The sequence below is a fragment of the Merops nubicus genome, unplaced genomic scaffold (genome assembly GCF_000691845.1).
Source record: "Merops nubicus isolate BGI_N331 unplaced genomic scaffold, ASM69184v1 scaffold36084, whole genome shotgun sequence".
Classification (NCBI taxonomy): Eukaryota; Metazoa; Chordata; class Aves; order Coraciiformes; family Meropidae; genus Merops; species Merops nubicus.
This window is the reverse complement of record NW_008602877.1, coordinates 1-27,596: the sequence shown is the minus strand read 5'-3', so window position 1 is coordinate 27,596 and position 27,596 is coordinate 1. Positions and strand designations below refer to the sequence as shown.

At 48.2% G+C, this 27,596-nt stretch overlaps 1 protein-coding gene across 1 annotated transcript; it reads left to right on the top strand.

The window, feature by feature from the left end:
- Nucleotides 1–531: 531 nt before the first annotated feature.
- On the top strand, nucleotides 532–26,228 carry UBE2O (ubiquitin-conjugating enzyme E2O; the record flags this gene model as incomplete). Its single annotated transcript, XM_008938498.1, has 16 exons — nucleotides 532–585; nucleotides 5,627–5,737; nucleotides 6,873–6,970; nucleotides 8,447–8,510; nucleotides 10,289–10,432; nucleotides 11,068–11,177; nucleotides 12,329–12,479; nucleotides 13,262–13,764; nucleotides 16,542–16,696; nucleotides 18,103–18,215; nucleotides 19,283–19,408; nucleotides 20,573–20,662; nucleotides 23,025–23,682; nucleotides 24,595–24,731; nucleotides 25,264–25,467; nucleotides 26,171–26,228. Coding segments are annotated over exons 1-16 (2,734 nt in total), but the record flags the coding sequence as incomplete, so codon positions are not given.
- Nucleotides 26,229–27,596: the final 1,368 nt, after the last annotated feature.

Here is a 27,596-nt window from a genome sequence, read left to right as displayed (position 1 = left end):
TTTTTATGGCAAGTGCTTGCTGCAGTCACTTGCCATCAATTTCTGCACCAGCTAAGACTATAGTACCCTGCTCAAAATACTCCAGGCCAAACAAGGTTTCCACAGATATTTAGGGGTGTCTTAGGTGAAAAGTGTGCAGGATGCACACAAACATGGTGTGATATGCTTCTTCCTATGTCTTCTGTGTTCTCTAGTACATAGACTGGATGCTGGTAGGCAATGAAGTGTGGTGTGGACAGAGGGAGAGGAGGGGGAGACTTCAAGTGATGAACAAGTCAGTGTCTGCACCCTTTTGATGTGTCTGCTGAGTTTAGAGCACGGTCGTGGATGGATTGCCTGGTTGCTCTGGGTTTTGTGAACGTGCCAAGGGGGGTTAACCCTGTGTCTGATGGAAGTGCCTCAGCATCCCCTGCTGAAAACCTCAGTCTGGAGAATTGGGATAGTGGGCATTTGTATTTGTAGTGTTATTTCTGAGTAAGTATCATCTGGGGTCACTAAATTCAGTGTTTCTCTCTCTCTCCTTAGCTGAAGCTTGAAGATCGCTCTGTGGTCCCTCGAGATGTAGTCAGACACATGAGCTCCAGCGTAAGTGCTTTTTTTCTTTGTCCCTTTTTGATTGTGATACTGCTGCATGGATTTCTGAGACCTGCCAAATTGCCTGAATGGAATTGAACGGTAATGCTTTGAGCATGTTCTATTTTTAGTGTTTGATAGACATAGCTACATCCTTTGAAAATGAAATGCTGATAAGGCTGCCTCTCTACTGTTGCATATCTGCAAAGGTCTGAGCAAGTGAGCCTGATTATGTCAGGTAATGAGACAAGAAGCTTGTCTATCCTGTCATCCTTAAATCAACCTGTTTCTGAGGTGTGGGGAGTATGGACCTGCCCCCCCAGACCTAACAGGGAGGCTAGAGAGAAGGGAGATCACATTGCTGTGTGCCTTTCGGTGTGCTATGGTAGAGAATTTGGAGGGAATGTTTTTGGGGAGACCTCTCAAGCTACTGTAAGCACCATCTTGTCCAGTTTCTACCAGAAATACAGCAAATCCCAATACTGCTGAAGCAGCTGGCACTGCTAGGTTAACAGAAAGCAAGCTGATTTTGAATCAGCAGCCTGTATTTGCTACCCTTACTCTTTCTGGGTACTATATAAAACCCTAGTCTTTCTGTCCTAGCTGTACAGTGTTTATGCTTATCAGGTATGTGGATTTGTGTTTTGTCTAGGAAATGTCTGGAACATTGTTCAGTATCAATTATCAGTTGTGATGTGGTCTCTTTAGGAGCTTAGCTAGGTTGGGAGTTTCATGCTGTTGCTCACACCTAACCTATAACCCTGAGCCATCTGGCCTGCCATGTGCACGCCTGTATCTTCTCTTGACTTGCTTCCAGCAAATGTGGCTACCAGGGCTGGGATGAGGCAGGCAGCTGGCCATGAGCTGCTGCAGTTGCACCACATGGTGTGCAGGGATGGGGCAGGCCATCCTCTAAGCTGGGTGGCTTGGTTTTTTAAATGAGCCATTTTTGTAAATTATAAAAGAAAGAAACCCTCCCCTTTTTCACAGAATCTTCTGAAGAGAAGGGAGGGAAAAAAACCTTCAAGGGTAATTTGAAAAATGCTGGAACAAAATATTTCCTGAAGGAATTTAATTGTTTGAAATGGAAATTTGGAGTCAATGTATCTTACTAAAAGCACTTCAGTCCAAAACAATGAGCAGCTAGCAAATTGAAACATCAGCTGTTCATGCCATGGTACCTGGCACAGCTGGACTCTAGTAAATCCTCCTCTCCAAGGGGTGCTTTGAGTCCTGCCTCTCAACTCTTTTTATTCCAATGCTTTTTAAAGTCCTCTTAAGCTTACAGGACAGCAAGTTGTTATCCAGGTTTGCCAAGAGGAGGTGCTGCCTTTGTTTGCAATTTCCATATTCATCAAAGGAGAAATTGGCTTTTCTGGCTTGCTGTGCATGTATCAGTGGATACAGTATCCAGCAGTTGTTTTGCACCCTCATTTATTGTCTGTTTGCATGTTTAAGTGCTGGCTTTTGCTTGACCACTTAGACTAGTGGCTGATATGTTCATTTTTGTTAATTGTTGGAATGGTGAGGATATAACTCCATTTCTTTATTCAAAAGCACAGCAAGTCTGAAGATTACTTACACTTCACTTTACTCTCAAGTATATTATAAATGTCAGTGGTAAATGAAACAAACCCCTTCTATCCCAAAGAAAACCTTCACTTGTTAATCAGATATAGTCCAGAAATCAGAAGAGCATTTAAAATATAAAATCTGGAAGTGTTGGCCTGCCAAGTTCAGGATGTGGGATGGTTGCCCTGCACCAGTTGGCCTGGCAAACACAGTGTGGAATTTATTCTGTATTCACCACACTTAGGGCTTGTTTTTAACCTTGAGTGGGAAGGACTCGAAATCCTCTGTTCCTCAAGAGAAGAGAGCTGACTCAAATTCATGTGCTCCTCATCAGGAAAAACTGCTTCAGGGGGTAATGTGTAAAGCAAGATCATTTTCTCTGGCTGCAGTTAGACCTGTGAGTCTAATCCAGCCAGGTGAGAAGTGCTGGAAGTGGCAGAGTTCATTTTTCCAGGTGATATGTGAATTTGGGGGGGAAGATTAGAAGCAAATCTGTAATCTGTCAGACTCTGGATTTTGTTGCTTCAAAGGGTACTGGGCTATGCTGTCCCTTTTAAATAAAGGCATAAGAGGCTGGTCTCAAGTAGAGTGTTGAGGGGAGAAGTAGGAGGATGGGATAGAAGATATGGGATTGAGTCCTGTGCTTGCAGAGCTGCTGCTCTCTCAAATGGGAGTTTGCTGGTCTGCCCTAAAGCCTTGTCTCTGGGGAAGCAGAAGAGTTGCTTCTCCATCCTTTCACTGCTTCAACATGCAGTATCTCCAGCCTGGTGCACACTGTCAGGGTACCAGAAGATGCAGGAAGAAGGTCTAGGGAGAGCACTTAATTCTGGTGTGAGTGGAGCTTGAACCCATCAACTCTTCTAGGGAAGAGAAGTCATCTCCCTTTTCCAGTTGTGCTGTTGGGGTTAATGAAAACATTGATTTTTAACAGAATTGTGAAATCTCAGCTCATTTCATTTGGCCCTTCCTTTAATGGGATCACCTAATGAACAGGATGGGACAGTTGTACTTGAGCAGGCTGGAGGGGAGCTGTGCTCTGGCTGCAGACCGACCCTGGAAGACAAGTTGGCGACTTCTCCCTCTGGGACCGCATTGCTGAGCACTGCTGTAACCTCAGAGTGATTCAGCAGAACCCCTCAGCCTGCAGAGCTGCCTCCCCTCTTGCAGGCTAATGTTTCATGTGGCAGTGAAATAAACTCATAATAAACAAAGATCAGTGGCAGGTGAGGGAGGAGAGCTCAGCCCCTTCTGGGGCTGCTCACAACACTCTCTGTGTTCTTAACCCCAGGTGGCACTCTGTGCTTGCTAGAACATTTTGGCTGGAAGGAGAAGCAAGCTGGACTAAACTCAGTGCTCTTGCCCATGGCTAATAGCACCAAACCGTGTTAGATGAGAGGTGGGCTTGTAGGGTGGTGCAGGTACCTTCTCCATGGGTAAACTGTCACTTAGAGAATGGGCAGAGGGTGTTGGTGTACATCAGTTGCCCCAGTCCTAGTTTTATTAATTGTTATTCTTTCACCATCAGTAAAAGAGGGTTTTAGGCCTAGAGGCAAGATGATCTACAGCAACTGCAGGTGTTGGATTGTGTCATTTCTCAGAGCTGCTATTGTTGGCTACTGATAAAGGAAAAATTAATTCTGAAATGCTCATTGTAGGGTAAGGAGTTTGTTTCTTGAGGGTATTTTAGTTCTGATTACTAAGCATTCTAAAACAGAGAGCCTGAACTGCAAAGCAAGGACAGGATGGACTGGGCATGCTTAATTTAGCTTAATCTAGATGAAAAGCAGGGTCTGTGGCTGTGATCTACCCTGCAGAAGCTGTGGGCTTGTTGAGCAAGTGCCACTTCTGCGCAGACCTTGCTCATCCTACAGCTCAAATGGTGCTGGCAGCAGCTGCTGTGGATCTGGTGTAGTTCTGGCAATCCCTTTTCAGGTGAGAGCTACGGTACAGCTCTGCTGGGCTCTTTCCTGGCAGCCTGTGCAGGCTGTAAGCTACATTAGGCTTAGCTGCTGTCTGTCATCAAGGAGCTGTAGCTGGGAAAGGCTCCCTTTGCTTCCTAGCTTTTCTAGAAAGAAATGGAGTGCTGTGTGGGGCAGCTGGAGGCAGTGAGCCCCTGCTGCTCTGGGCTCTGTCAGCCTGGCTCTCCAAGCCCTCCTGGCCATGCTGGCACAGCTCCACATGGATGAAACATGGAACACGACCCACTCTCCTCATCGCTGATGCCTTGGGAGCTTGGGGGCTGTGGAGCACAGGGTTTGTGGAATTTGAGGAAGAGGATTTGCAGGAGGCAGGTGGAAAGCAAACCAGCCAAATGGGCTGAGCAATCTGTCCAGGAATTATCCTCTACTGTGGGTGTCTTTGCTCTAACCACCAGTCCCCAGGAGCTGAGCACCAGTAAACTCCTGAGCTCCCCAAAGGGCTGCCCAGGGCTCTGAGTGAAAGCCTTGAATAAATATTTAACATGGCCGAAAGAACATGTTTGCAAGTGGGCTGAGCAAATAAATCCACATCTCACAGGGTTATACCCTTCAAGTGTTATTCAAGTCCTGTTGGAGCAGAGACCTTGATGTTTGAGGTAAGGACAACTTCCCAAGCTGCTGATTCCAGGGCATTTGTCATGCTGGCCCTCAGTCAGCTTTTATAATGGACTTGTGGCCTTTAATAAATAGGAGGATCGATTGTCCCAGCTGTCAGGAGGCCAGGGCAGCTGCCACGTTTGACAGTGTTTGGGTTAGCAGCCCTTCCTTGCAGGCCTCCACCATATGTGTGAGCAACGTGCAGATTGTGTGCTCCCTGCCAAACTAGCCCCAGAAGGCTCTTGACAGCATGCATTATTTTCTTGGGGACAAAAAAGATTAAAACTTTGCTAAAAAGTGTAGGAGATAATGACAGTCATCTTGTAATTGGACCAACTGTATATTATCTGGCTTGAAACCTTGAAATCTGACTGAAGGTGCCAGATTTTTTTTCAGTATGGCAGCAAGTGAAGACCATTTATAAAGTCTTGCAAAACTAAGCTTTATGTGAGAAGTTTGGGACAGCTTTCAAGAATTTCTCTTTTCTTCTGGGGTTGATGACCTACCCCTGCCTTTGCTGACTCAGGGCAGTACTTGCAGGACGGTTCTATGGAGTTGGAGAGACCTGCTCAGTTGAGTAGACCAAGTTGCCAGGCAGATTTTCAAGCAAGTAAATACTATTCACCTGACATAGTGTGGTTGTCTTTGACCAGATGCAGGAGTCTCTGGGCTGCTGCTTTAGCAGCAAGTTTTAACTGGGAAGCAAACACCACAGGTCCTTAATAGTGATCTCACTTCGAGTTGTCTTAGGGTCATCTGAAATGCCCTTTCACGAGGGCCTGAAGTTTGAGAGGAGATCTAGTCTTGAAAGTTTACGTGTTTCTGCACTTCCTGTGTGTACACAGAGCATGTATATGTGTATGTAGCACCTTCCTGAGGTGATAAACCCATTTTTGTGTTTTTAGGATAGCCAATGTGGAACTGTAATTGATGTCAATATAGAGTGTGCTGTGAAGCTGGTGGGAACCAACTGCATCCTCTATCCTGTCAACAGCAAAGACCTGCAACATATCTGGGTGAGAACGCATCCCAAATACACGTGGGAGCCAGGGCTTGGTGGTTTTGAGGGGTGCTGCTGTATTTCAGGTAACGCATGCAGGGAGGCATCCATATTATGCAGGATTCATCTGCAGGTTGGCTTTATTTTAAACTTCCTGCAAGTATCCTCCCTGGAAGAAGATGCAGAATCACCTCGTCTCCCCATCTGTTCTGTTTCTGATCACATTGAGAACAAATTGACTTGAAGGGCTTGACATTAAATTGTGTGAGAACTTCTGCATTGAGACGAGCTGGTGTGACAACCTGATTTGGGACAACCCCATGGCAGTGGCACAGAGCTTTAGAGCTGCAATATCATTACTGTTTAAACAGGCTATAAAAATGCTGAGATGAGTCAAACACCTGAGACTGTTGAGCTGGAATAGTCTTAAATGTATCTGGTTCTCCCAATTGAGTGGGTGGGTGATTTCCAGAGACCAGGCAGGATAGGCTCTCATCATTCTTTTTCCTCTAAGAAAAAGATAATTTGGGAGTGAAGACCAGGAGTGTCCCAGTCCTCACTGGGAAACAGCTTGTGGAAAGGCAGTTTGTATACAAGCTTCCCTGGGATGGAAGATGAGTCTCAATGATAAATTGTTAATATTAACTGAAGGCAAACAAAAGTTCCAGAGACCAGGCAGGATAGGCTTTCATCATTCTTTTTCCTCTAAGAAAAAGATAATTTGGGAGTGAAGACCAGGAGTGTCCCAGTCCTCACTGGGAAACAGCTTGTGGAAAGGCAGTTTGTATACAAGCTTCCCTGGGATGGAAGATGAGCCTCAATGATAAAAAATTGTTAATATTAACTGAAGGCGAACAAAAGTATGCCTGTACTTTGCAGAGTACCTCTTGAATAGAATAGGACACTTAAGATCTGAGGACCAAAAAAATCTGAGAGAATGCCCTGAGATGTTTAACTGGAGAACCCAAGCTATGTGCTGACTGTCAAGCAAACCCTTCCATGTAGCTTCATTCCAATGCATAGTGAGATCTGCAGTTGCTGTCCCAACTCCCTTTGAGATGTCTGTCTAGTCTGCATTGTGTGAGGACTTACTTGGTGGCTCAGACTACAAGTTTATATTTATACATTTTTGTTTCCTGTTTTCTTCATAGCCTTTCATGTATGGTGACTACATAGCTTATGACTGCTGGCTGGGCAAGGTCTATGATTTGAAGAACCAGGTCATCCTCAAGCTTTCCAATGGAGCCAGGTACTTCTTTCTGTTGAAGAATGTCCTTGACTTTCACAATCCTGAGCTATTTTAGGAGAGCTAGAAACAGGCTGAGCTTCATTCACATAATGTTATCTGCCTGCACTATCTTGAGATCTAAAGCAAGAATACGTTTTTCTCTGACAACACTGAGATTCATAAGTCACCCTCTGGAAAAGCTGTTGTCTGAAAGGTGACAATTTTTTTTAATCTCATCAGATCAGTGCTCTTTAATCTCAAGCATGTTGCTCTTTAAACTGTGCTTTTCCTGTGGAAAAGCAGCTGTTTAAGATGGATAGCTATGCCAGACCTGTTCTCAGTAGGAGAGCCTAAATTCCCTGAGATGCAGGGAAGATTCTTATGATAAAAAAAAATAGGTCTGTGGAAGTGTAGAAACTTGCAGGCTAGTGTTTTTTACCAAAGATGAAAAACCAGCCCAAGACTGAACAGCTTGGCTTTATCACTCTTACTTGCAACTGCATTAGGCATATTTTTTTCAATGAAGACATAATCCAAAGTCAGATCTCCAGAGAGAGATTTAATTAGAGAGATGGAAACAAATATCTGGTAACTTATTTCTGCAAAGCCAGCAGAAGGATCTGAATTCTGTTCCTTGTGCACGTCAGTTACTTGTGAGCTAAACCCTTGTGAGTTCACTCTGTTATTGAGGCTTGTCTTGTCCAACACTGTTTTTGTCAAACTTTTGTTGATGCAAGAAAGGAAGGAACCATTGGGGACCCAAGAGGGTTATGGGCCTGGCAATGGGGGAATAACCCATCTGCCTTGTAAACTGAGCATTGCCATTGATGTTTAAAAAACCCAAAACAAAACAGAAAGAAAAAAAAAATCAACAAATGCACAATCCTGCAGCCAGCTCTGAGTCTAAGGAAGCGAGTAATGCAAGAGCTGTAACAGATGATAGGTGACTGCATCTGTGACTCTGATTGTTTCATGTTTGGTTAGCCCAGGCTGGAAGCTCTTAAGCAAGTGTTAAACTGGGAGTGAAAAATAGCCACGCTTCTCTATCTGTGTTGCCTGCAGTTACTGCTGCAATTTAAAACCTTGCTTGGTGTCTGTTACCAGCTCATGCATAGCTATGTAAAGTGAGGGAACTATTTTCAAAATATCTTCATTTGAAATCCCACCAGCACTCGCTCTGGAAATGAAGCTATTGCCAAAGTAAGTATATACCCAAATTGCCTCTAGGGTCCAGCATTGGTGTGAATAACAAATGAGACCCTTGCAGCAGACAAATCTTGTCCAGCAAGCGCATTATATTTTTTTTTTACATGCTGAATGGCAGCTTTAGATACTAGGCAGTGTTTTTGTAGTGTGTGTGTATAACCAGTTTTGTTCTGGACCATAGAGGCTCAGAAATACTGCTGGCCATACAGACAGACTTGCTCAGGCCGTGGCAGTTAATTTGCTTTTGAGGTGGATGGCTCTGGAAATGTGCCTGTCTTCTCTGTTTTCCAGGTGTTCTATGAGCACAGAAGATGGAGCCAAACTGTATGACATTTGTCCTCATGTCAGTGACTCGGTGAGCCTTCTGATTGTCCTGAGAGTCTTTTTGATCAACTTCATCTTGTAGGCTTTTGTTCAGGAGGGAGGGGGAAGCCAAAACTGTAGGCATTTATTAATCATAAAAATTAAATGATGCACCATGGCTGAAAAACACTTCACTACATCTTCACTTGAAGTAAGTGTAACAGGATGTGGCTTGAAGGTGTAATGTTAGTAATAAGCAGGTTTTGAGGAGTTATTACAATTAATATATCCAACTGCTTTCTTTGCAAACAACTTGCATTGCCTGCAGTCAGATGGCTGATGTCAAGGCAGTTCACTCCTCTCATTTTATCTGTACATGCTTTAAAAGGCTCTCACTACATTTAATGCTTTCAGAATTGTTCCCCTTCTGGAAAAGGGCATATTGTTTAAATGGTGTTCTGCTAGAAGCATATTACCAGTTCACATAAAATACTGCATCCCTTCTGCTCTAGCCCATTGCATTCTCTGAGACTTGCCACCATACTGGCATTTTCCAGCTCCTGTGGCAGGGAAGGTTTTGCTAGCTTTTGAGAAAAACAGTCCCCTGTGTGATGATAGGGTCTAACCTCTCTCACATTCCAAGGCTGATGACAGCTTGCTTGTTCTCCCAAGCAAGCAAGGCATCAGTACGGCGTCACTGCACCCCTGGCAGTGTCCTGGGAGTGAACTGAGAATGGCATGTAACTCTTGGGAACTAGCAATGCAGTTGGCCCTTATCCTTCCAAAGCAGTGGTCCTTTTGATCTAAAACTGCAATTCTGTTAAGATTTGATGCCTGTTTCTTGTCAGAGTAAATAATCGTCAGTTTAATAGGAAGTACTACTATGGTTTTCACAGAAAAGGAGTGGTCTATTGCTAGATATTCTCCAGATCTTAGTCCCTGCTTCTTTGGCTTGTGTAGTATATTTTCCACTTGATAAATGGATGTGGTAGCAGTGTCCAGCTCCTGATTAGTCACTTCTGAGGCTTCTTATTTTGAGTCAGGCTGCCTTTAAAGCATATGTAGTCCTCTGGAGAGTTGGTGTTTAGTCTGAAACAGGAGTTGCCTCCAGTGTTCCTGTGGATCCTGTGCTCAGAACTGCTGTGTGTTAAATATTTACCTGACTTACATCTTGTTGCACTGCTGCTTTACTTTCTGACAAATTACAAGACTTGATACAGTTTTGTGCTCAGTGTTTTATCTACCCTAAACTGCTCTGTCCGCCCCCACATTCTGAATCTTTGGCTCATCAAGTCACTCTAAATATCAGTGGGAAAAGCACTCTAGGAGAGCAATTGTTGTGTTTACCGTCCTGTTTTGTTTCAAAGAACTGTCAAGTTAATGTTAACTACTCTGCCTGAGACAGGAATAATACTTAGAAACTTAATTTGATGAGCAGAGGAGTGGAGGCAGGCAGCCTCTGGCTCAGAAAGCTTAGATGCTTGAATTGGAGCATGGAGAAGAGGTGAGTGTCCTTGCCCAGGGCTCGGCCCACCTTGGCTATCTTGTTACTGAGAATGTTTGTGTGGAAATCCACATCTTTTGGTTCTTGCAAATACCTTTGCTTCTCCCCCACTGAGTCATAGGCCCATTTGGATGTGTGACTGAGCAGGTTGCTATAGGAACTGCTGGGCTGACTTCAGGAGAGGAATGAGCTTTAGGAGATGGGCAACTTGGAGACTACCTTTATGGTTAATCTTACTGATCATGAATGAGAGAAGAGAAATGTTGGAATCTTAAGAGTGAAAGTCCTTTATGCTGGCTTCTTTTCTCATTCCCTTTCCCCCACAGGGTCTCTTCTTTGATGATTCATATGGCTTTTATCCTGGGCAAGTCCTCATCGGGCCATCTAAAGTCTTCTCCAGTGTGCAGTGGCTCTCGGGTGTGAAGCCTGTTCTGAGCACAAAGAGCAAGTTCAGAGTGGTGGTGGAAGAGGTAAGGACTGGCAAGCTGACACATGGCCTTCTGCACAGAACAGTCCTGACTGGTCTTTTGGAGCAAAGTCAGCTTTCCATAGTAACCTTCCGAGAGCAAATGCACCTTGGCTGTGTTCTTTGGAGGTGACAGATTTCTCACTGTGGACTGACAGAGCTTCTGAGCATGGCTTGGCTTTTTCTTCCCAAGGGGCACTGTGTAAAGTGATTTTGTGCCAATACACTTAGAAGCCAGTACTGATGATCATTAGGGCAGCAGAAGTACCTTTTCAATTGAAACTTAATGTTGTCTGCTACCCAAAAAGGGAGAAATGTTGCTGACTCTTTGCTGAAAGAGGGAGCAGCTCCAAGTCCATTAGCATGTCTTTGTGACATTGGGCTGCTGATTTGTATGTACGATAGCTTTCTTCCCAGGGCAGATGTAGTTTCTCTTGAAAAACTGTAGCAGCTCTGTGCTGCCAAGAGCCATGCTATGGGAGCACTGTAGTGGACCTGTATCTGCAGAAACTACATTTGGCCGTCTCACATGATAAAAGCAGATTTGGCACTTCCCTGTGCATAAATGTTCAGATACTAGACACTGGTCTAGGAAAGCCTCTGAAAAATTAAATTGCATTCTCTCTCTTTACATTGTAGGTACAAGTGGTAGAATTAAAGGTCACTTGGATCACTAAAAGCTTCTGTCCTGGAGGTACTGACAGTGTGAGCCCTCCTCCCTCCATAATCAGCCAGGAGAACCTGTCCAGGTGAGATCAGTTGAAAATCCCAGCACTCAGGGCCTGCACAGACTATGGGTGACATGCCTACCAACTGATCACAGTGCTGCTGTTTCCAGTGGGTTTTTTTCTGCTTGTGGCATGCCTGTGTATTCCAGAGCTTAAAAAATGGGAGATAATAGCTTCCAAATTAGCCTAGCAGACATCTGAGTTACCAGCACAGGGGCAAGCATCCCACCAATCCTCTCCAAGTACTCTCCAGCTGACAAGTGCATCGAGGAAAGTGGTGTCTGGCGACAGCTCCCTTCCTCTCCTATCCTTCCGGTGGTGTCTGGAGCAGGCTGCATCTTTGAGGTGTGTGCAGTAGGCAGCTCCTGCAGTGTCCTGCTCTGCACCCAGGCTGTGCTGAGGGAGCATCTGGTGCCCTCTACAGGCTGCAGCCGCAGGAATGGGCTGGACAACACTCCTGAGAAAAGGCAGATGAGCAATAGCACAGTTGCAGCGTGGTTCCTGCCTGGAGTTCATAAGCTGGAGGAGAGCTGCTCTCAGATGACAGCAAATAAAAACGATGCCAACTTCAAATGTCTCTTGGCAGCTGTCTCTGGGAGGGGGAGCTAGAGGGAGAGGAGCAACTTGTGTCCTGCCCAAACCCTTTGTATTCCCACCCAGTCCCTGGTGAGATTCCCACTCCTCCTTTAGAATTGTGTGCCTGGAAAAGATTTGGTGTTGTTAGCTTCTGCCACCCCAGAAGTGCCATTGGCATGAAGTCATGCCATCCTTGTGAAAGCCCTGGTAACAGAATCCCAGCATGCTGGGGGTTGGAAGGGACCTCTGGAGAGCATCTTGTCCACCCCCCTGCTTCAGCAGGGTCACCCAGAGCAGTGTGCCCAGGATGGCATCCAGGCAGGTTTGGTTCCTCTCCAGAGAAGGAGACTCCACAACCTTTCTGGGCAGCCTGCTCCAGGCTCAGGCACCCTCACAGGAAATTTTTTTTCCTCCTGTTCAGATGGAACTTCCTGCATTCCAGTTCTTGTCTGTGGCCCCTTATCCTGTCATTGGACACCACTGAAAAGAGGCTGGCCCCATCCTCTTGACACCTGCCCTTTAAATATTGAGAAGTATTGATAAGGTTCTGTTACTGCTTTTGCTCTTTGCTCATGGCTCCCCTTCTGTTCTACCAGGGTAAAGCGTCTGGGGTGCTTTGACCATGCCCAAAGGCAGCTTGGAGAAAGGTGCCTCTATGTGTTCCCAGACAAAGTGGAACCCGCAAAGATCACCTGTGAATGTCCTGAGAGAAACTGTGTCCTGGGTGAAGGATCAGTTGCCAAAAAGGTGAGTTGAGGGCTGGAGGGAGGCATTGACTTCTCAAAGTATTTTTGGTTGCTGTGGCTTTTAAAGCAAAAATCTTTCTGCTAGTCACATGGTCTGAAATGCAACTCCTGAAGTGGTGGTTGTAAAGAGTAATAGCTGCTTGTTGCCAGCAGCAAGTCACCTTGTACAGCAGTCTGGGTGAAGCATGTAGCTAATGCCACCAGAGAACATGAACAGGACCTTCACTAGAGGTGTCACCTTGCAAGGGTCAAGCTGTGTCAGAGCTGGTGTGCTCTGACAGCCAGGACCGTTAGACATGTGTCCTTTTCACCAGCATGACCTCATGGAGCTGAGCTGTTCAGTTAAACCCTTGCTACAGTGAGACAAGAAGCCGTTGCTTCCTAGGCCAAGTGAGTCAAGCTGTGGTTTCTACATGCTGGCTGTAGAGCAATGGTGTTCCTAGAATAACAGGATGTCCCCAATGTGGACGGTGACTCCCTGCATAGCTGTGTCTGTTACATAGATTAACTTGTGCAGCTTCTTGTAGCCTTCCATAAAAAGTTCAGAACATACTTAAAATAGCCTTAAGGAGCAGAGCTCACTTTCTCTCTGGACAAGTGCAGTGCTGCTCCTGAGTAGAGCAGTGAGGAGATGCTGGTTCACACAATCCTCTGGTGCAGGTGAGATGTGCAGAGGCCCGTGGGGTGCTGTTTTCCTGTGTGCAAAGCCAAAACCATTCCCCAGGTCAGCTGGCAGCTTGCTGAGTGCATGGGCATAGTCTGACCTGGGTCTGCTTTCTCTAGGTGAGGCGGCTGCTGAAGAAGCAGATAGTGAAGATCATGTCCTGCTCTCCGGAGTCTCAGGGTACCACCGAAGCCCCTGACAAAGAGCCTGCAGCAGCTGCCGACCAGAAATCAGAGGAGCTGAAGCCTGGATCAAAGTGTGAGCTGGATGACTCTTCCAACAGCGCACCGAGTCCTGGGGAGAGGAAGGAGGAGCAGCCTGAAGAAACGGGGAAGGAGAAGGGGGGAGCAGCAGCACGACAGCAGCAGCCTCCCTTTCTGCTCAAGGACGAAGGGTCGTCTGACTACCGCCTTCAGTCTGTGGAGCAGGATGCTGACGATGAGGCAGCCGATGACACGGATGACACCAGCTCTGTCACCTCTTCTGCGAGCTCCACTGCCTCCTCCCAGAGCGGCAGCGGCACTGGCCGCAAGAAGAGCATCCCTCTCTCCATCAAAAACTTGAAGCGGAAGCACAAGAAGAAGAAGACCAAGATTTCACGAGAGTTTAAGCCAGGAGACAGGTCAGTTGGATTTACAAATCTAGATATTCTTGCTAAAATCTCCCTTATCAAAGAGCTCAGATGTAAACCACCTTCTCGGCTTGGCATGCCTCACGTTAAGACGCTGCTTGGTAGTGACCGAGAGCAATTATCTTGTGATGACTGTGCGGTGGCCCGTGTGGAATCGGCTTGGTGCCTGTCCAGCTTCTGATGAAACTGGGGCCACGTGACGTGACACTGATGCTGTTCTGTTTCAGCTCTGCCTCAGGACATCAGCAGAGCATCTGTGCTGCACGAGGCTCCGTGCGCACAGAGGGAGACAGGTGAATAAAGATCATGCAGCTTAAACGTGACGCTAATTGGTCACCTCATGGGCAGCCTCTGCAGAGAGGCTGAGGACAGACCATGCCAGCAGGGGTGGGCAGCTTATCCTCGGCGAGCTGTCAGAGCAGCACAGAGGGCTGTGCTGGCAGGGGTTCGTGCTGCAGTGGTCTGTTAGCCTCACCCTCTGGAGAGAGAGCTGCAACTTTTTGCCAGCAGTATACTTTTTATTGGGTTTTTAATGACCAAAGTGCACTCCTTGAGAGCCTTGGAGGAATTGATCGCAGCGGCTTGTGGGAGGGAGCATTGTGTGTATCCACCTGTTTCCAGATAAAACTGGATCTTGGCAGATTTTACCTTTTATCTAATTTGAGAATGTTTAAGCTGTTTTCAGGAGTCGCAAAGACATCTGAGAACTGGCTGGCCTGTCTTGCTGGCTTCCCTGGGCTACTTAATTGTATACAGATCCTGCATCAGAAATGAACTAGTGCAAGATAATATGTAAGAATCTTCCCAGAAAAGTGACATTATCAGGATTCAAGGGAATCAGTAATTTGAGAATGCTGTGAACTTCACTCACAGTTTGTTTAGGTATTTCAGCTTTGTTTGTAGGCAAGGAGAGCTGTTCTTTTAGTCCTTTTGAGTTTTGGGTAAGTTGGATTTGAAGGTCACAAAGCTCAGCAGAGCAGTGTTGGGGTGAAAAGAAAGTGTGATGGACTTCCTGGGAAATGATTCTTCATTCACTTTTCATTTCTAGCCCAGCTCCGGAGTGGATCTACTTCACTAAGGGTTTTGTTAAGGAGACCTTAGGTAATAAACCCAGTAGCTTTCTGCACCATAGAGCCCGTGGGGGGAAATCCTTTAGATGACACTGAGAGACTCCTGTGCTGGATCTGGGCAGCTCCACACAAGGAAGGGCAGGGGTGAGATGTTAGGACACTTTTCAGAGTTGACCATGTCTCAGAGAATAAGAAATAAGCTTTTTCAGCACACGGTGTGAAACCTCAGCTGATAGTTGAAAAGGCATGTTGTGGCAGCTGGTCACAGCTCAGTGTGGGGGTCCTCACTGTTTGAGTATTCAGAAGAAGCTGGTGAGACCATCAGTAGGTGTGCTGCCAGGCTGCACTGAGAGATGCAGAGTGGATGGGCTTGCTGCAGTTAGTCACCAGACTGACGTGTCACCTCCTGGGCATCTCTGACTGTAGGGGCCAGCTCAGCATGTGGTTTTAGCATCACTAAATGACCCGCTGCCTCCTCCCTGGCAGTGCACAGACCTCTGGTTATTTCTTAGTGAGGATCTAGAGAGAGTTCTACTAATGCCAAGTCATGTTTTTTGTTTGAAGCAGCCTAAGCTGTGCTGCAGACAGGCCTGTCATTTCCTTGGGTGGCCAGGCTTTCTGCTCCCATCCTGCTGCACATACCCACCCTTCCCCCCTGGAACCATCTGTTGGATGTCACCCACCACGCTTGACCTGTTACAGATTTCCTTCTCAGATAATATCTGCTGTCGAGTGCAGGCCCTACTGGGAACTTCATATTATTTCTACTTTGAAATATTTCTCTGCCATTCATTAAAGCACTGCTGGAGGAAAACAGTTGTATTTGCCTATTGTATCTTCTTTATGGTTTGACTTGAAACCAACATAAATGCAGCACTTGTGTTATGTCTGGAAGGCTTGGCTAGCAAAAGAAAGACAAAATTTAAGATCAGCATGGGATTCAATTTGTTCTGTGCTGTAGGAGACATGAAAATGATGGAAGGTTCGTTAGAAGAGCCCATCCAGCTAGACTGCAGCTCTGTTTCTTCTGCCCCCAAGGAATCAAGCCTCCACAGCAAAATACCAGCATGTGGTCCATTGTTGCATGTTTGAGTTTCATTTCTGAGCTGCAGAGACACATGTATGTGTTTGAACAGCTGGGAAAGGAGACTTGTCTCTTTAAAAACAAAATCGTTTTGCTTTACCCCCATTCAATGTGTTGCCTTTGTTTTTTTCCTTTCTGGAAGGGCTGAGATGGATGCTGCTTTCTTTCCAGTCCCATACTCTTCTAGCTTCAAAGACTCCTTGGAGCTGTCAGGCTAGAAGGTGCTTCAGTAGAGAAGATCTTAAGTTTCAGAGTATTTGAAGCTCCAGTCGTGCCTCTGCCGGGGGTATAAAGTGAGTGCTGGTAGATGTTAATTTGTTCCACTAGGATTAAGTGAGCTCAGCATCAGCTCCCTGGGAAGTCCTCCTGCAATACAGACTGGCAGCAGTGTAACATCTGCAGGGACTGAGAACCCATCAAAACAAAGCCTGCTGTGTAGCTGCCTCCACTGGGACTAGATGAGGTTTCCTGACTTGCTTCCCAGCCTGCTTGATCTGTTGATATGCAACCTTTGTGTTCCTGAGATCCATCTTCATTCCTGGTGTTGGCAGCATCGCGGTCTGGTTGTGCTCGTGCACGTTCCCTCTGGTAACTCGTTGCCTTTGTGCTCCCAGGGTTGCAGTAGAAGTGGTGACCACGATGACTTCGGCTGACGTGATGTGGCAGGATGGCACAGTGGAGACAAACATTCGCTCCAACGAGCTGATTCCAGTCCATCATCTGGACAACAACGAGTTCTGCCCTGGGGATTTTGTGGTGGACAAAAGAGGTATTGGGTGTCAAAACGATGCTCTCCTCAGGGAACAATCGTGCTCTTAACTGTCAAGTATTCATCAATCTGGATCTCCTGATGTTTGTTGTAGGCCTTTTTACCATAGAAGCTGATAGTACTCACCTGAGGTAGGCACAGAGCCTAACAAAGGACAGGGATTCAGCTGACTTAGCATGAATGTCAGCAGAGAAAAACTATTTAAATACCAAAGTTGAACACTGACAAGAGGCAAGATGTGGAAAGAAACAACTTCCAAGGAGCAAAGCTGCTGGTGTTTCTGTAGAGGTGGCCCACCTTCTCCTTGGTAGCACAAACAGCTCTGAGCTCTCTTGCAGGAAGAGGGGAGAAATGAACAGCTCGTCTCAGACTGCTATATCTGTATGGCTTGTCTATCCTGACTGTTTTTTCTTAGAGGGTTTTGGGATCCAGAGGCAGCACCTTGCATCCCTTTTCTTCACCAGACCAATTGGTGATGCTAGTGAGGGTCACGGTACAAGTTTAAAAGGACTTGTGGCTTTTGGATGTGAAATACTGATGGCATGCCATCTGGCTCTCAGGTCCTTTTCTAGCAAGAGTAGAGGGAAAGGTGGCCTGGCAAAAAAAGATGCTGTTTTGCTTGGCTATTTCTGATGAGTAATAGTCTGACTGGTCTTGTGGGTTAGATGTAGTTTGTGGAAACTGAAGTTATCCATCATCTCCAGCTCTACCATTTGTTTGGCCCCTGGAAATCTGTATTCCTCTGTCAAACATACTCTCCAAGCAGTCTAGGGTGCCTGCAGTTCCTTGTGTCCTCCTGATAAGGATGCTGGGAGGTGGATCCTTGTCAGCCTGCTAAATCTGAAAGCTGTCTAGATAGCAGTGTGCTGCATAACAACCCAGGCCTAGAGGGTGGTCCAGGCCCAGCTTTGCTGCTGTTGGACCCCCAGCACGCCCTGCCTGCCTTCCACCTTTGTGTCCAGTCCTTTTTTTCCAGAGGAGCAGAGCTGTTGTGGTGGCACATTTCTAGATGAAGACCTCGGCAGCCAGGGCTGCTCTCAGGAAGCTCTTGGCCACTCTGTCCGAATACTCTGAGAGTCTTGGTGCAGAGCTAATTTGGAGAGCACAGCACTAAGGTGACTCGTTTCTCTTGGTGACAGAGCTCAGAAATGGTCCTGAAGGGAAGCTGTTCACCCAGCCCAATGCAACACAGTCTTGCTTTATCATCATTCCACACCCCATTAAGGTGCAAGTCGTTAGCTGAGTACAGTGTTCACTGTGTAGGAAGAACAGGTTTTCCTCATGCCATTCACATGTGGAAGGTTTCAGCCCTGAGAGCTTGGGAGCTGGCAGCCTCAGGTGCTGTGTGAAGTCTGTGCTCCTTTGCTTAACTTGTCTGTTTGCTTCTCTACCATTCCAACCTAAAGCTCAGAGCAACCAGGACCCTGGGTTGTATGGAGTCGTGCAGTCTGGTGACCATATCGGCCGTACCTGTGTGGTGAAGTGGTTCAAGCTGAAATCCAGTGGAGATGATGTGGAGGTAAGTGCAGGAACCAGTGCCTGTTGGAACCAGCTATGAGAAAACAGCTGCAAAACAGCACAGGCTTCACAGATAAACTCCAATTAGCCTGGGAGTCAGCTCTGCAGTGAAGTTTGTCCTTGAGGATGGGAACAGTTGTGTGCCTTTGGGCCTGTGAGGCTTAGCTAGGGGTGGTGTCGCTTCAGATTTGTAGCTGCCTGCATGGCAGCAAAGAGAAAACAGAGGGTTTACATCCCATAGTCAACATCATGCTCTGGCATGGATGAAGATTTTTGCTGAAGCTGTCACAGGCACTTGATTTCTTGAGTTCATGATACAAATTTTTCCTTTCCATGTCTTTGCTAGCTCATGGAAAGGAAATCAATCTAGTCAATGTTGTCCTGCTTACCTCTGCCAGGCATTATTGCCTATAGCCAACCTGACACCTTTCCCTTCTGTAGGAGTGCTGTATTTCACAGTGTATGGTAGACTGTGCTCTAGTTGGAGAGGAGAGAGGGACTTGAACCACAAATTTAGCACAGTGCTTTCTGCCTTAAGATGGGAGACCATGTTGTCATAACTGAAGACATGAAGGCCCTTTGCATCCAGCAGTGGAACCTTGCTCTGGCCTGGAGTTGTGCTCCTCTTTGCCCATTTCTCGTTATCTGGGAGCTCCTAGCTCTCTTCCTGCAGGAGAAATCAAAGGAAAGATGTTTCCCATTAATTGAAAAGCTTTCCTGTTGCCTTGGATCATTTCAAAAGAAATCTGAGAAAGCTCTGAGAAATCTGAGTGTTCAGAACAGAATAAGGTGTTGTTCTTGCATGTCTTTGACAGTAGTGATGTGGGACCAGAGGTAAAGGTGAGGGTGAGCAGATGAGATAAAACCTACTTCCTTTCTTTGCTGAGCCTTGATTGATGTGCTACAGGATGAGGTGACAGGAAGGGACATCAGCAGCTCCTTGCAGGCTGTTGGAGCAACTGAATATTGACAAAACAGAACCCGAAGCACTTGGGGTGCCGGAGGGGTGCTGTGAAGGTGGGTGCAGCGTGCTGGGGCTGACGGGGCCGCGCTCTGTCTCCGGTGCAGCTGGTCGGGGAGGAGGAGGACGTGAGCGTGTACGACATTGCTGACCACCCAGACTTCCGCTTCCGCACCACCGACATCGTCATCCGCATCGGCAACTCCGACGGGGCCACGGCCAACGAGGATGAGGTGGGTCCTGGGCACGCCTCTCTGACAGGGTTGTCACCAGGGCTTGGTGGCGACGCCTGAAAGAGGCAGTAGGAGAGCCTCCAGCTCTATGGGCGTCCTAAGCTCCCTAGCTCACAAGTTCTGTCAGCATCCCCTGTTGTCATGACTGACATCAAATCTCTAAGCCTGATGGAGGTGTAACCTTCAAGTCCTTTGACCTTGGTGACAGTCTGTAGCAGAGCAGGAACGAAGCTGAGACGAATCAAGCCTATGTTTGAGGGGGTTTAATAAAATACTTGCTTAGGATTTCAGAGTAACTTGCAATATGAGGATTTTCTCTGGGCTTCTGAGCAAGAGTGAAGGTGGGTTTGTGGTGAAACCAGTTTCACTTGGCAACAGAAGACTGGGATTCTGGTTTTCATCTGAGTTATGTACATGTTAATTTGGAGATGGTTGATCTCCTGGGGAGGAAAAGGGAACAATTGTTTTGTAGAGGGATGTACTCTTTTTCTAGGAAACAGAAATCCTTACTGTGCAGGGAGGAGTTCCAGCTTTTCAGCCTGCTGCCCTAAAAAAGGGTTAAAAGGTGCAGTGTGGCTTTTACTGCAGTTCCAGTTTCAGCAGCATGAAACACATCCCCACTTGCTCAGCTGACCTACATAACCTTCCTCCCGTGCAGGGTGCTACTTACCCTGCACACCCTGTGCCAACTGTGACTTGTCTGTTCACGCCTGCGCTGGCGCTGCTGGGAGAAGCTGCTGGGAGCCCCTGATGCAGGGCGTGGGAGCCCAGGGCTGGCTGGTGGCACCCCACTAGAGGGCAGTCCCATTCAGGGACCGTCCTGTCCCCTCCGTGCTGCCTGCAGAGAGGCCACAGCCCTCCAATGGCCCTGCTCTGAAGTCGGGATCTACTGCCAGACCAGCCTTCCTGGTTCTCTCCTCCTTCTTGGAAGGGAATTTTCTCCATCTCCATGGCAGGGTTGTGGGGTTTCTCATGGAAACACTAATCTATAGGGTCCTTCTCATCCTTGGCATGGGACCCCAGAACTGCCACTTCTGCTTCAGGCTGCAAGCACTGCAGTAGCTGGTTCTCCAGCAGGGGAATATCTGTTTCTCAAAGCCTCCCTGACTGCACTGCAATGCCTGGGAAAGAAAAGGGACTGACAAACTGCTCTTGTTTCCACAGCCTTCAGTCGGACAAGTGGCTCGTGTGGATGTCAGCAGTAAAGTGGAAGTGGTGTGGGCTGATAACTCCAAGACTATCATCCTCCCTCAGGTGAGGTCCTGTTCCAGCTTGTGGTATCCCTGTTAACTGTTAATTGAGTAGCAAGGCTTGGTTTTGAATCCTGGGTGCAATGAGATTCATTGTATAAGGAGTCTTGCAATATTTATTGCTGCCTTTCCAGACAGTAGGGTGGCTTCCCACTTCTTTTAGCACAAGAGAATCCTTCGTTGTCAAGAGAGATAGGCAGTTAATGAGGCATCACTGCTCTTGAATATAGAGAATAGGAGGGTATGGGCAGGCTGTAGCTCCTTTTGGGTGCTGCATTGCATGCTCACAGCCCTGCTCCTGGCCTCCAGCACCTGCTGCTTTGCTGAGGGGGGCTGCAGAGCTCAGGCATTATCAGTGCTGACTTGAGCCCAGCTTCACTACATTACCCAACTAAGACACTGCTGAAAGACAATAGCTTGTTCTGTCTTGCTTCCGGAATGGCACCTTAGTGTTTTCTTTACCTAAAGAAGTGCCTCCAGAAGCTGGACTAGAGCCACAAGTTGTCACCTTAGCTAACCTGGGCATCAGACCCAAATCTCGTCGCAGGGCAGGGAGGGAAAAGTGTTGAGCGAGAGCTCAAAACTACAGATGGAGCCACGCTGCCAATCCACTTAACCCCACTGACCCGCCTCCTGCCTTGGGCTGAGGTTTCCCTTGTGCTCTCTTGTAATCTTATTCACTACTCCACGTACAGTTTCATCCCCTGTCCCTTCTCCTTGCTGCCTCAAATTAAGGCAGGCAGCCTGAAGATAAGAGAAGACCTGCTTCTGTAGGGTCCCATCTCCATCACCGTGGCGGAGAACCCCGCTGCCTCCGCCGCAGGGAGAGACGACTCCAAGATTTCTTTTTAAACCGAGCAGCTCTGCATTAATTACAGTAGAATAGTCAATGCCTGCACTATGGCCGTGGACTAGAGGGTTACAAAGCAGGCTGCTGTCTCCCTTCCCCCTGTTGTCACATGTGCTTGGATCACAGGCACAATCAGAGGTCTGATGCGGGCTCCACAAAGGGCTGTTCTCACTCTGCGGAGCCCGGGCTCTGCAGCAGCTCCTGCTGTGTCACGCCAGTCCCTTCGATTCTGCTCATCTGCGTAATTATGGGAGTTGGGGAAATGTCAGGAGCATGAATTATCAGTTGGTAAAACTGTGATTTATCAATGCCTGTCCGTGTGCCCAGAGACAAGCTGTCTGGGTGCTTTTTCTCAGCTCTAAAAATAAAGATGGCATAACTGGCTAATTAACTTTCCGACTCAGATTTGGATTAGCTTTGAGGGCACTGAGTTTTGATGGCTTTTCCTGCCTGCAGTCACTTGTGTTGAACCCAACTAACCTCTGCTAGTTGCCTGTCTCTGGGTGGCACAGGACTGGCTAAATAGTGCTGGTTCAGTTCAAGGCTTTGACAAGATGACTGAGCATCCATGCACTTCAGCCTCTGGGCTCATATCTTGCAAGATTAAGAGGATTCTTGGGCTGTCATTCAAGTGTCAGAAGCCTGTGGATAAAACACTCCATCTTGTAACTGCTCACACAGCCCTGTAAAATTGTTTTGCTCCTCTGCTTCGATGTTGGTGCTCGTAGCTGGAGGATGTCTAAGGGGACCTTGTAACAGACATAGCATATGCAAAAGTGCTATTATCAGAGGTGAGGCTGGACAGCGGGTGGGTGGGCTCAGCTTCCAGTAGTGAAGGGGAAGAGAATGTTTTATGTAAGAGCTTATTCAGCAACTCGGGTTAGTCTTCATTGTCCCAGCTGAATTTTAAGCAGTAGTGACATACAACAGCTAAAGCAGTGTAGCAAGGCTCTGACGACAAGTGGTGCCATAGAAGAAGAAAGCTGGTGTGGGAATGTCTTCCTGGTTCCAGCATTGTCTCTGTGGAAGGATGGAGAGTGGAGGCAGCCAAACCAGGGTCCTGTGCCAACACAGCTGCTGGTGCAGAAGCAGGACCAGAAATACTAACTCCACACACAATACCCAATACCCACTGAACTAGCTCTTCATTCAGAAACCCTGGGGCATCCAGGTAGCTGTCTGGTGCCTGCATGCTCTCCTCAGTGGCTGGATCCCAGCCACCAGGATGGCTGCAGCCCACCTAGAACTTGCCCTAGTTTTTCCGCAGTGCCCTACTTTGAAAGGTGGAATGTGGGGCTGTGCTGATAGTGTAATCTGTGCTGGTCATTGAGCATGATATTTGGATCAAAGTCCACCCAGTCAAGATGGAAGGGGTTGAAACAGCCCAAGAATTATAGCTACCTTCCTTTTCCTGGGGAGAACTGACTTGCCTGCATTGGGGAAAAAAAAAAAAAAACCACAAAGAAAACTGTGCCTTGACCTAAGTGGTGTCTTTTGTAACTCTGCTCTCCTCTAGCACTTATACAATATTGAATCAGAAATTGAGGAGTCAGACTATGATTCTGTTGACGGCAGCACCAGCGGGGCATCCTCTGAGTGGGAGGATGAAAGCGACAGCTGGGAGACAGACAATGGCCTCATGGAAGACGACCACCCAAAAATTGAGGATTTTGAGCCTGAGGAGCCAGCAGCAGAAGAGGTGAAAAAAGTAGAGGAACAAGTCCAAGGAGCTGTGGCTATGGCAGTTGCAGATCTTGCTGCAGAGAAAGCTGGCAAGGATGGAGCCCCAAAGAGCTTCCGGGAACTAAAGGAGGCCATCAAGATCTTGGAAAGCCTGAAGAATATGACTGTGGAGCAGCTGTTGACTGGCTCTCCCACCTCACCAACTGTAGAGCTGGAAAAACCCACTCGGGAGAAGAAGTTTTTGGATGATATTAAGAAGCTCCAGGAAAATCTAAAGAAGACCTTGGATAATGTGGCTATTGCAGAGGAGGAAAAGATGGAAGCTATGGTGGAGACGGAGAAGAAAGAAGAAAAAGCAGAGGCACAGACACCAGTGAGGTCAGAGTGGCCCAGTGAGACACCAGTGCTCTGCCAGCAGAGTGGAGGCAAGCCTGGAGTCACCTTCACCAGTGCCAAGGGAGAAGTCTTCTCCGTGTTGGAGTATGCCCCAGGTGAGTGTGTTGGGTCAGGCCGGTGCAGGACACTCTGGCCTTCATTGCTGTCTTGCAGTGTTTCTTCCTCCAGAACCCTGGCTTCTAGGCCTTTTGGATGGGGTATGCTCTTTTCCTGGTCCTTTTCACAGGTCATTAACAGGGGAGGTGAAATTCAGACAACTTCTGTAGCGTAATCAGTTTGGGGACTTTAGATGGCATCTTGAGGCACTACTGTAACTTCTCCAGCCACAGAAGCAGACTTCCCTTTTGTCCACCTTGGTAACTAACTTTGGAGGACTGCAGAGATCAGCTGCTTTCCATTGCAGATACTTCCTTGAAAGCTACAGGATTTGTTCAGGCTTTTTTGCAGGGAAGGTTTGGTTGAGAAGCAAGAACAGGAACAGCTGATGTTCTTGTGCTGGGTGCCCTTGGTGGGTGAGTGTCCTTGTTCACTTACGCAAATGTTAATCAGCCAAAAATAAAAAAGAGCATCTGGTTGTGTGGAACTTTGGTGACAGCAGAGCCCAAGGTGCTTGGTGAGCCAGCCAGGCCAGACCTGAGAGGGAGAGGTGGCCAAACTGGTCTGAACCTGGGGTGTGTTTAAATGGAGACAGGGAGCTGTGCTCGGGTTCTGCAGAGGAAGGGTCGTGGCTTTGTGCAATGATGTGTTGTCCTGGCAGTGGGACAGGGCTCCTTCTGGGACACAGGGAGGGTGCTGTGTGGGACTGTGAGGAGGTCGTGCAGGTTGGGGCTGCTTTACAGTTTGGGGAAAAAAATCCTCTCTACGCTGCCTCCTGGCTCAGCACCAAAGCAAGTCAGCTCTTCTCTTCTGAATTACAGCTTTACCACGTGGGTAGATTTGCCTCCACAAGGAACCTGTGGCAGTTTCCAAAGGCAGGCTTTAATCCCGCTCTCTTCCTTGCCCCACAGATACCCATGCCTTCAAGAAGATGGAGTTCCAGCCCCCAGAAGCAAAGAAGTTCTTTAGCACTGTACGGAAAGAGATGGCTCTGCTGGCCACCTCCCTGCCCGATGGCATCATGGTGAAAACCTTCGAGGATCGAATGGCAAGTGCCTGCTCTCAAATGCCTGTCTGTCAGTGCTGGGCTCAGCATCCGGATGGCTTGCTTTGGAATTCCCTGCTTAGCCTTAATCCCTCACATGAGAGCTGCAGGAATGTGTGCAGCATGTGAAATAGTGCTGGAACTGGCTGCTTCTGCACCGCCCGGCTCAGGGTGGCAAACACTGGGGAGCTCCTCCTTGCAGGAAGCCCAGTTTGGGTGTGCTGCCCACTGGGCTGCCTGTGCTGAGCAGGAAAGGTGGGTGGGCAGAGAGCAAGGGGCTGGTGCGACCAGTGAGCAGCCTGGGGCTTGCTGACCAGCCTCCAAGCCCTGCTGTAGATCCAAAGGCTCGCTCTGCTGCCAGGCTGTAGTAGAAGTGCAGCTCCTAGGAGGAGGGTGCCCCGAGATGCGTGGCCTGAGCTGAGTCTTGCATGGGCTGAGTTAATCACAGCCCCTCCGCCCCTATGCGGGGAGTCACAGCCCTGCCAAGGCAGGAGGACGTGTCCTGAGGCCTGGCTCATACTGCCTCTCTCCACAGGATCTCTTCTCAGCACTTATAAAAGGCCCCACACGCACACCCTACGAGGATGGCCTCTTCCTCTTCGACATCCAGCTCCCCAACATCTACCCTGCTGTCCCGCCTCTCTTCCGCTACCTCTCCCAGTGCAGCGGGAGACTGAACCCCAACCTGTACGACAACGGCAAAGTGTGTGTCAGCCTCCTGGGGACCTGGATAGGCAAGGTAACCCTTCCATCTCCTGCCTGTGGGGAGGGGAGTGGGGGCTGTGCCAGGCTGCCTGGGGAACGAGGCACCCCCCACCAGGCCAAGTCCTGGGTGACTCCTGGTCTCAGCTGCTGCTTGAGCTGGGGGCAGCTGGGGTTGGAGCTCTGTTTGAGAAGTCTGGAGCAGGTGACTGGTGTAGTTTGGCTTCTGCTGGGACTGTTTGGTTCTTATCTGTCCTTCCATGATGCGAAGCCCATGGTCAGAGCAGCCAGGCTGTGTTGTGGCTGGACAGAGCAGAGGTGCCAACACCAGCATGGGGTATTCTCCCAGGGTTTGGGTCCCTGTCTGCCACAACGTGGAACCATCATGTAGTGTGGCAGAAAATCTAGCTGGAGACCTGGAACAAAGAGCTCTGGGGAAATGCTGTTTTGGGCAGGGAGATGGACAGGGCAGCTGAGGAGGGGCTGGAACTGCTGTCTGGTGTGTAGGGTTACAGCGTTTCAGGCAGAACTGGCCTGGCAGGGTGTAGCACTGATGAAAAATAACGGAGAGGTGGGTTGGTACAGGGGGACACCAGCATGTCATGTGCTCATCCAGTCAGCCCCATGTTCCTGCTGGGGGCCATAGGAATGCAGAGAAACTGGGGCCCTGCTTAATTTAACAGTTATGGAGCAAACTGGTGGTGGTTCAGCCCTTTAACACAGCTGTATGTGCATTTCAGGGGACGGAACGGTGGACCAGTAAATCCAGCCTCCTTCAAGTACTCATCTCCATCCAAGGTAAATGCTCATGCAGAGCCTGCAGGACAGGAACAGGGGGAGGGAGGAGGAGGCTGCAGGCTTGGGGCAGGGGGGGCAGAATTTGGGATCTGCCACCCCAGCTGGGTTAGTTCTGCCTTTTGCTCTTACCTTGGGGCACAAAGCACTGCCCTTATCTCTCCAGTTCAGCAGTTGAAGCAGGTGCAAGCTTTTCTCATGTCCTGGTTCTTGGCTGCCTCCCAGGTCTCTGACACAATGCTTTCCCTTCTCCTCACTGCTCCAGCTAAGCACAGAGCTGGTTTCCTTGTTATTCTGAGCTGACAAAGGTGAAGCACTGTGTTCAGCCAGTTAAAAAAGTCAGCTGAAGTTGCTAAACTGGGCTTCACTCTCAGGAGTGTTTTTTATCCCCACTGAGTCACCCGCCCATCCCACACTGAGCATGTTTTTGCACATGATGATGGTGTTTATGCTCCTTCTGAAGCAGAGAATAATTGGGGGTGTGTCTAGACCAGCCCCAGGGCTTCCTGCCGTGGGCTTTGCCCTGCTATATCTGGTATGATGGCAGACAGACTAAATCAAATCTCTTCCTCAAGGCCAACTTTCTGCGTGGGGAGCCCAGGCATGTGACTTGAGAAACCTCTGACACAGAGGGAGGGCTTCTGCCTGCAGGCAGCTCCTGCTCCTCAGAAGTTTCACAGTCCACCTGTATCCTCCTGGGGGGGAACAACACCACAAGAAAAGCTCTTTCTCATTTACAAGACTGAGGATCCAAATTTAGAAAATGAAATAACTAAATGTTTTACTGGAGCAACTTAGTGCTGGTGGAAAGCCTCTTTTCCCCTCCTGCTGCCTGGGCTTTGAGAAACTTATGATCTCACCTCCACCAGCTCTAATGTGGTTTGTGGCAGGCTGCCAGCAGCCTGGCAGTGTTGGTGCCATTGCTACACAGGTGAAGTTACATTAGACCAGAAGCAAGAAGGAGAAAGCTTGGTATGGATGGCTTGTCACAGCGTTCTCAGTCCCAGAAACCGGGCAGTCTGATGGGACTGTGCTGGATGGGACAGGAGCTGGCCAGCTCAAAGCCTGTTACAGAAGATTGGCCTTTGTCCTGATTAGGCCAAGGAGAAAAAAGCTATTTAAGGAAAAAAGCTTTGGGTGTGTTTGGGTTTTTTTGCTAGGAGGGGAGGGAAGTGAGCTGGGAAACCTTTTCCCTTCTGCCCCTTTGACCCCCTCTGCTGCTGCATGCCTCTGCATCACGCTGCTGGAAGACTGTTCTTGCCAGCCAAGATTCTTGAGTGCCACTCTAGGTAGCGTCCGAGATCCTCGCTGCCCTGTCAGAAAGCGCTCAGTCCATTGCATCGTGCAGGTTCCTGGCTCTCCAGCCTGGCC